Source organism: Eptatretus burgeri, chromosome 5 (genome assembly GCF_056783735.1).
Source record: "Eptatretus burgeri isolate ZD-2024b chromosome 5, Ebu_testis_v1, whole genome shotgun sequence".
In the NCBI taxonomy this organism is placed as follows: domain Eukaryota; kingdom Metazoa; phylum Chordata; class Myxini; order Myxiniformes; family Myxinidae; genus Eptatretus; species Eptatretus burgeri.
This window is the reverse complement of record NC_140965.1, coordinates 50,435,665-50,445,244: the sequence shown is the minus strand read 5'-3', so window position 1 is coordinate 50,445,244 and position 9,580 is coordinate 50,435,665. Positions and strand designations below refer to the sequence as shown.

At 40.4% G+C, this 9,580-nt stretch overlaps 1 protein-coding gene across 5 annotated transcripts in view; it reads right to left on the bottom strand.

Annotated features, from left to right (window-relative positions):
* Positions 1–1,507: 1,507 nt before the first annotated feature.
* LOC147026419 (uncharacterized) overlaps positions 1,508–9,580 on the bottom strand; it is a 118,460-nt gene continuing 110,387 nt past the window's right edge. For 4 of the 5 annotated variants that reach the window (XM_085881831.1, XM_085881833.1, XM_085881832.1 and 1 more), the window contains 2 exons: positions 6,085–6,217; positions 1,508–5,829 (listed from right to left, as the gene is read on the bottom strand). In XM_085881831.1, the coding sequence (XP_085737957.1) occupies positions 5,760–5,829; positions 6,085–6,217 (203 nt within the window). In that variant the 3' untranslated portion in view covers positions 1,508–5,759. The remainder of the gene's footprint in view (positions 5,830–6,084; positions 6,218–9,580) is intronic. The other variant, XM_085881835.1, reaches the window with a different exon arrangement.

Here is a 9,580-nt window from a genome sequence, read left to right as displayed (position 1 = left end):
CGTGACCTCCAACCATCAATGTCACACTCATCCTTTCCTCACCATCGAGCGAGAAGCAACCCCCAATTAACACAGGCCTGGCCTAAGACACCATGTTCGGTGTGCTGGACGAGTGCCAGAAAGTGGCCATTTGCCGGAACAACGGAGTGGGGATGTGAAGCGCTCACAAAACGTCAACAAAGGCCATCATCTCCCCATTCGCCTGACACGAGCAGGAGGCAACCAGCGTCCATGAAACTACCAAATGGGCCGCCAGAATAAGGCGGATGTGTGTTCAATCGTCTATTTTTTAAAAGGCGCCAATCGAAAGAAAAAAGGCACCAAAAAAAGCCTGTGGTGTGTTTCATAAAATGTCCTGTAAGTCCAAAGTCTAAATAAATAGTTTATTTCCAAGCCAATGTGTCATGATGGAAAAGGGTATAATGAGCCTCCGTTGGGTTAACGGCTATCTCTCGCGTGCATGAATGCGTCGTAAAGAGGAATAGGTTATCCCATAAGAAAGGGAACCTGTTCTCTACACTTCTCCAATGCATCAAATAGTTAGAATCTCACCAGACAAGGGATGGGTCTATTCTGAACATGCATTTATGGAAATAACTGTCTGAGAACCTTGTGTGCATCAGTCGGATCTGATTCTGAAATGCATAACAATACAAACAGCAGATAAGGACGAAAATATTACGCAAAAAACACAACGGATCCAGTTCGGAAAACTTAACTGGTTCAGGTGGAAGGAGTTGCTGTGGATCCCACCGAGATGTGGCCAAACCACCAACTCAGATGTCAAAATTATTTGAAATCTCCCAATGAAGCAAAGATGGGCATGTTACTCCTGTATCACAGACAGATTATAATGCGGTCTTCGTTGAAGACTCCTTTCTGGTCTTGCACTCTTTCTATGTTGGCCTCATCCCCCAGGTTTCTCCGAGATGCACGTGGTCCACCAGAAGCACACTTCTGGCAAAACTACCAAAATCCAGGCTTATTGCTCACCTCCACGAGTTTGTTCCTCTTTTCTCTCACCAGAGGATCTAACTTTCTAACTCCATTCTCATTATTCCCTCCAGGGATTCAATATGGCTGTTCACCTCCTCCTCAGGTCCCCACACCCCAACCCCATCAATATTCCTGTTTTCTATTCTTTAGAACTATTCCAAAGCCCACACCTTTCTTTCCAGATATTTGTGTTTTCACCCCTCTCCCTCAAACCCTCTCTTCCATTTTTTCTTCCATTGCCATTTCATTCTCAGTTTCCCCTTCTTGTTTCAGCCCCTTTTGCTGTGTTTGAGCTTGTATCCAGCTTGTTCACACCATGTCCTTCTACACTCCCCTTGCAGTCATTTCCCTCACCCATTCTTCCTCAAAGTGTTCCTCTACCCTGCCATATTTTTCTGTTTTTTTTTTTTTTTTTTGTGTTTTCCAATCCTTCCATGCCCTTCAACTTTGTATACAAAAAAATGTACACTGTCTATTTAAAAGCTTGTGAAGATCATTTGAACAAGTAGAAGAAACTCAGGTGTATTTTATTGCCAATTTACCATCCACTGGCATTACTGAGAAGTCCACTTCCACATTTAACACAAAGTACGAGTATAAGCATGAAACATTCAGCTGGAACATCCTCATCATATCAAACTCAAACGAGAAAAAGGATTATGAAATGTTTGGCATGATAATAAAAATTTATACCATGTTCAAGTTCAACTTCATAATTTAACACTATGGTGTGATATTACAAAACAGTAACAAAGAGATGTCCAAAGTGAAAGAATTGGAAATAAAACCAAAACACTTGCGTGTTCTTACATTTTCAGAACAAGATGCAGAATGATGAAATAGTCCTTGCTGTAAAAGGATAAATTTGTTGAAATTTTATTTCTTAGACTGTTAACCCAACAGACAACAACAGAAGTACAACAAAGTTTCTTCTTTCAGCACCACCCTTATGAAAAAGTCTTCTGAAAAGCATTCAAACTTCGAATTAACATCCAAATATTATTTTAGTATACTTATTTTACTTGAAATTGGCTCAAGGTCAGTATATAGAAAGTTTGTAGTAGCGAATGTCGTATGTCAAAAGTTCCTTTTGAAAATATAAACAGAAAAACATGGAAAACAAGACATTAGAGTAAAGTAAAAACGTTTGTACTGCAATGTGATATTAAAGCTCATGGATTAAAAGCTAATAAAGCAACACCACCAAAGGATGCAGGTTAATACCAAAGTACAGCACTTTACTCAAATTAAGGCATTTCCTCTCATCCCAGGAGTTCAACCCCATGGATGACAGAATAATCTTATCCAATAAAACCTGTGGAAGTCAAAAGTTAACATCCAATATTGATGGGCCTTGGATTGAAAGGTGGGATTAAATGATTGTGTGATGGCAAATTTTGTCATATCTGGTGCACACCAATAATTATCACTGGGCTGCATTTGAAATAATTTTTTTCAGAGGTCTAGGTTTTCAAAACGGTTCTTATATGTTTTTTGCATACTGAATTCAGAAATGTATCTAATTTCGCTCAATCAGGTCAAGTTTTTGGAAAAATTTTAATTCTATCTCAATTTTAATTTTAAGGAAAATTCAAAGGAAAAAAATAATCAAAATTTTTGTTTTTTTAATTAGCATTTTTTTAAGGAAAAAAAATGAGCACTATCTCAATTTTAAGGAAAAAAATAATCAATTTTTTTTTCATTAGCATTTTTTTAATTCACAAGTGAAATCCTTCAATACAGCGCGTGTGGTGAAGCAAATGAGTACACGAATGTTAAAATATGCAATTTATGCTTTTTCAGTTGAAAAACAATTAAAAAGCGTACTTAATATTTGAAATGTAAAAATCTTGTTATTATTGTGATAAGCACCTTTATATATAACAGAAGGAATGAAATCGTTCAATACAGCGTGGCAGGAGGTCGCAAAAGAATGATTGTAAGTAAATTTCAACTACTAATGCATGACGAAACACTTGTTTATGGCTAATATTATTAAAGAGAATGATGGCATAAGAAGAACTTAGCCTGGAATCCTCGTGCATAACAACGCCCAAACAACACACGTGGTGTCCTTTGACCAATCAGGAGCAGTGCAGTTACAGTATCGTTTCCTTCAGCTCGATTGGTCTTGTCGAGCACGTGATGTTTTCGGGGGTTTTTTTCGTTCTTGTTGAATCTGAGGAGATTATTTTTTCATTCTTGTTGTAAGTAAATTTCAATGACTAATACATGGAGAAACACTTGTTTATGGCTATTATTAAAGAGAATGATGACATAAGAAGAACTTAGCTTTCTGCGTTCAGTGCGAAATGCCATGGTGGACGGAAATGACGTCTTTCGTTCGTTCGTTCGTACATGAGGGGAGCGTTTCTTCGTTTTTTTCCGTCAAGCAATAAATTAAATGGTTTTCACATATATAAAACATTAGTGACCGTTTTACAGCCATTTTTCCCTGCTGTGGAGGGGTTGGGCTTTTTCTTGAGGCAATGTTTTATGGCCGGATGCCCTTCCTGACGCCAACCCTGGTCGCCTCTTACGACACACAGGGATATGGTACACCTATTCTTACCGGGGCATACACTGGGACCAGTACACTGGTACTCATTTCACCGACCTCGGAAGGATGACAGGCTGAGTCAACCCCCTGGTGTTAATTCAACAGCCAACGGGGCTTGAACTCAGGACCCTGGGATCCCAAGCCACCACTCTAACCACTAAGCCAACACCAGGCTTATATATAAAACATTAGTTTCACAAATTTCCATTGAAGTACTCGGGTATTTCCGTCAATTGTCGCCATTTCCGTCGAGGTTACGCACTGCATCTACCGGATGGCCGTCATTGGCTGTCTTGAGGCACGTGGGGGGGGGGGGGGGACACCGGACCCACCGGAGACGTGGTAGACGACGCCGGGGACATTTCAAACTCGGTGCAATTGTATACAGCGCACGCGCTGTAAAAATCAGACTTACATTGACAGAAAATGTACAAACTATACATATAATGACACACAAGTACACTTAATGTGGAAGAAAGTGCCTTCTCAATTACTGTCATTTCTATTTCAGAAAAATATAGATAAATCGTTTCTGGCAACACCCAACTTAACTTCAGTCGCTCCAGCAGTCGCTGTTTTCCTTCGTCTTTTTAATGTTGAATTTCACATGAACGGTACTTGTGCGTCATTTTATATATAGTTTGTACATTTTCTGTCAATGTAAGTCTGATTTTTAATTTAAAAAATGCTAATTAAAAAAACAAAAATTTGATTTTTTTTTTTTCCCTTAAAATTGAGATAGCATTCATAAAAACTTGACCTGATTGAGCGAAATGAGATACATTTCTAAATCCAGCATGCAAAAAGCATCTAACAACCGTTGAGAAAACCTAGACCTCTGAAATGACGCAGATCAGTGTTATGTCTTGCATAAACACTCTACCAAGAGCCAATCTCAGATGTTTGAGAGAAACTGTATGAAGATGACAAACTGTAGAAAAAATGCAGATGCAGACGCATACTGAAACTCAGATCGACTGTTCAAAATAACTTTCCTTTTTTGACTGGGGAAAATAATCACAATCAAGATCCATTGTTACACTTTGAGAATACATGGGTATTTTGAAAATTTCAAAATGTACAACTTCAAAACCGATTAACCCCACCATCTCCCTCTCACTCTCCTCTCATACTCACCCCTTTCCCCATTTCTTTTTTTTGTATACAAGGTCAAGGCTCATGGAAGAGCTAGTATACTGAATGGATCAGGACACAACGGAACTAAAAGAACAGCAGAAAAAAATGGGAATGGGGGGCTGGGGAGAAACACCAAAGCAGGGTTGAAGGACAAAATGCAGGGGGACTTGGACAAACAATGAGTGTGGGAAAGAATGAGGGGTAGGGGAGGATGCATAGGGTGAACAAGATTGACACACAAGGAAATTCTCAGAAGGAAAAACTGCAAATTTGGAAGGAGGGAGGTAGGCTTGGGGGTGGGAGGGGTTATTGGGGGTAGAAAGATCGTGGTTTTGTATTGGGGACGATCTGAGATGGTGGTGAGCAGCTGTCTTGAAGACTTGGAGGGAAGAATGAGATTGGACAGAATGTGCAAGTTGGTTCCATGGGCAGAAAAAAGTAGAAACAAATGAGTGGAGGTGAGCAGTGATTCTGGATTTTGAGTTTCACCAGAAGGGGGCTAATGGTAGAATGTGTGCGCCCTGCAGAAACCCGGGGGGTGGGGGCGGTTATGGTAGAAGACAGACCACTGCAAAAAAGAAAATTTGTGGAAACATTTTGAGCTGATGTAAAATATGATAATCAAGTACAACATTATGGTAGGATTTATTTACTAGTTAAATTACCAAATGACAACAAAAAGTGAATACTTTGGAAGATCCATAACAAATCAATTTTACACAGCGGCTGTATACAGGATTTGATATCATTGAAAAACTGCCATTTAAAATGCATCTTTTTCAGTTTTTACCATTGCTAAAATAAAACAAGCATCCTTTCAAACATTGTCAAAATAATACACGGAATCTGACAAAAATTGGACTTCAAAGCATTAAATACATCGCAGCAATGAACGCTTAAGCTAAACTCAATCACAACTAAAAAAAAAAGGGAAGAACCACAAGACTCGGCTCATCTGACGATTAAAACAGCGAGCCATTGTCTTCATCTGCTGGCATATTGTCTCAACAGTTTTGGAGAGAAGCTAGGATGGACGAGTGGGAAAACCCACACAATTGAAACATCATCATCTCCGCCGGTGGCCAACACGAAAACGGCGCAAGTTGGAAGAGCGGTTCTTGCTGCTCCCTCCATAACTGTGCACAACAAATACAGGAACACTTGATAAGCAGTGCTGCATTGCCGTGACGGTGGCAACTCTATATGCATGGATAGAACCGGCAAAATTGGAATGTCCGGGAGCCTTTACACAGCACGTAAAGGAGGAAAGCAGAAACATCCAAGCAAAGGTGGGAGAAGAAAGAAATCTGAAAAAAAACTTAAAGGTGATGAAAATGGAAAGGTAATGGACCAATAGAAATGCACAAAGAGGGGATGTTATACTTTCTTACCCAATTGTGAAAGTCGGTGTTCTGGGAAACTTTCCGGATGTTGTGAGAGGGCTTTCAGCTGAGGGTGTGGTAGTTCCACAACACCCCAAACCAACACCTGGGGTTAAAACGTTAACGGGAAATTGAAATCCAGCTGCAGAATGGAGACAATAATTTCATGTTAGGGAAAGATACCAGTGTTCAAAATACATATGCTTGGAACATTTAGGCCCTGGAAATCCTGATAAAGTGAACACTCCAATTTTTTTTCTTGCATCTGTGCACTTACATATGGCATAAAGCAACGTGTGTGATAGAACGTAAAAAGGTGCACTAAATCATATATGATTGAATGAAAGTACTTTTCTCTGTCCATAGTATAGGTTAGTTGCATCAATAATCCTTGTATCATTCGTGTTTGGGAGACAATTTTTGGTGTTCGAGATTTGTGCATGATGACTTTGCTGTAGCTCCGCGCTCATGCCGCACTCGCTCCGGGCTCTGTACCCGCCCCGGCCTCTGCACCCACCCCACACTCGCACACAGGGGTCTGCTCCCATGCCACATTTGCACCAGGTAAGTCATTTGAGACACGACCGGGTCCCATTACAATATATTTCAGTATTCAATAAAATGTTCTAGATGGAGAATTTGTGCTGTTGAAGCAGTTCCTGGACATTGTTTTTGCAGAGTGGTTTGCCATTGCCTTTCCAGCAGTCAATCAGGGCAAGAAATTGAAATATATTAATGACGCTGGCGACAACTCGCCTACTTTTCATAAATGACACTGCAGGATCTTTAACATCCACCAATGACCATTTCTGGGAGAAGGTTCCTCCAAGCTCAGTGTCCTTGTCACAAGGATGGTGCCTACATTTATGTCTAACTGTGATTGTGAAACACCAGTATGACAGTTTGTAGCTGGATCGAGATTCAAAACCAGGGTAAACTGCTCGAATGCGACTGTGCACACCTCTGGCCTTTAAACAAAAGTGTGGTTAATGAGCTCCAACCAAGAGCAAGGTATAATTATTTAATAAACAAGGACAAATGTGTCCAAGAGCCGCGTCCTAAAGGTTTTGTCTTCACCAGAAGAAGAACAAGAACAAGAAGAGGAAGAAGAAAAAAAACAAACCAAAAAAAAAACAACTTCCGATATTTCGTCACGTGCCTTGATTGAGCCAATAGCGAGACCCGTCATGGACGATCGTCGTTCATGACGAGAAAATCGTGTATTTACGAAATTATAACACATTAAATGGAATAATCTTTAAATAGTAACGTGAACTTTTCGAAACTTTAAAGTAAATGTCCGAATATATTAAAAAGTTCATGATAGACGCTCTCAAAAAGCACCCTCAATGCGAGGATGTGTGCAGGTGTTTAGTAGTTAAGGAGATCCGGATCCTGTATATAAAAGAGCCGAGTCGTAAAGGTTGAAGAAGAGGAAGAAGAAGAAGAAGAAGAAGAAGAAGAAGAAGAAGAAGGAGGAGGAGGAGAAGGAGAAGAAGAAGAAGGAGAAGGAGAAGGAGGAGAAGGAGAAGGAGAAGGAGAAGGAGGAGAAGGAGAAGGAGAAGGAGGAGAAGAAGAAGGAGGAGAAGAAGAAGAAGAAGAAGAAGAAGCTCTCCTAGAGCTCTCTAATTTAACAAGAAAATATTAATTGATAACTTTCATAATAAGCAATAGGCAGTGAAACAAACATACAGCCATTTATATCTACGTCAGTTATGTTTAACTTATTCTGGACTTGCATCATTTACTTTATACCAGCAATATTTGATTTACGTCACCAAAATTCGAAGTTATGTCATCCAAATTTTATGCAGTTTTCGACTTCTTTTTTCCAGAGGGAGATGTACTGCGTTTTCCTTCAGCAGATGTGGAAAACAGCGTGGTTGGCGACGTGGTGGGAAAGGTCACTGCACAGCTTCAACGGGAGCGTACGGTGCAGTATGCTCTTCCGGTTCTGGTTCTTGAGCGATGGCAGTTTCTCTTCAGGGTCTCTGTCGACTTTCTCAAAGAGAAGTTTTCAGGTCGTTTTTATCGCATTTTTACTGTCATTTTGTTATCTCTGTGTTTGCTGTGTGTTTCTAGTTCGGTCTTGTGTTAAAACTTGTGCTAATTGTGGAGTTTTCGTCGTCTTTTCATATCGGGTTTCCTTGAGGCTGACCCTTTTTTCTTGTCCATGTGCACGGTCATATTTATTTGTATTTTCTCCTTATTACCATCAGTTTGGATTTTCTCCACTTTTCCTTCCACCCTCCTTCTATCCCTCTGAACTATACCCTCTGTTTCATGTCACAAAATATATGTATAAAAATCCCCAAAAAATACCTTTTACCCCACATAACCACGTGACTTCCAGTACAGACTCTTCTTCCGCCTTCTTCTTCCAATCTACCATCTACTTTTGTCAATCCACATTCATCATACACCTTTCACCATTTTCTCCTTCAACCTTTCTTTTACCTCATTTTACGTAATCTTTTTATTTTTTTTAACTCTATTCTTTTAACCTCTCATGTTACACCTGTTGTAACCACGTTTCTCTACCTCCTCTTCTTCTTCCTTTAACTTTTGTCGAACTACCAGCTTCTTTCTGTGTTTGTTGATCCAAATTCACCAACACCGACATGACTTTTCTTCAACCTTTCCTTTTCCTAATCTTGCGTCATCTTCATCAAAAAAATATTTAAAAAAAAACGGTTTCTTAAAATGCTACAACTTCTTCTTTCACACGTGTGGTTCTCGTTATTGTATCATAATTCACTACTCTTCTTCTTCTTCTTCTTCTTCTTCAAAAGGCTGTTTTCAATTTGACCTTTCCTTCATCCCGTGTCGAAAAAGTCCAACTGTTACAATGTTTCTTTTCTCCATTCTTTCAACTCTCCTTTATTGCATCCCTCACGTAATCCCTTTAACCGCATCTCTGAATTAAAAACAAAGTAAACTCCCAGTTTACAATGCATGTTTGTGTTCCATCAGTCGTTCTTTTTTTCCAACTTCAGTGCCTATTCACCCCACCTCCTTAAATCGACCTCTTTCTAACCCCTCACCTGTTATCCCCTCTTCTTCCCCCTCCCATCTTACCGCTCATCCTACCTCCGCTCTTGGCACCTCTTCACCGTCTTTTGCTTCAGTATCAGCTCCTCCCCTGTTGTCCCAAAGTGCGTGGTGTTCTAACATCTGTGGGCTCCATTCTAACCAAACAGATATCTCACTCTCTCTCAATCAGTACACTCATTACCACAAACATGCTCCGTCCTTCCTCTCAGCACACCTCCCCCTCTTCCCAACCCCTCAAATGTTGTACCTCCCCCTGGCTGCTGCCTTCTTCACAACACCTCTACCAAGTCTCATTCTTCCCCTCTCCCCACCTCCACCATCACTCTCCTGCACCTTGACCGTGCCTGCTCTCATCGTCTCCCCTCCCTCTCAAAGCAACCTTCACACTCTTCCCCCTCCAAGCTTCCCTCTCACCTTTCTCACAAACTCCCCCCTCACCCTTCTCCCTCAA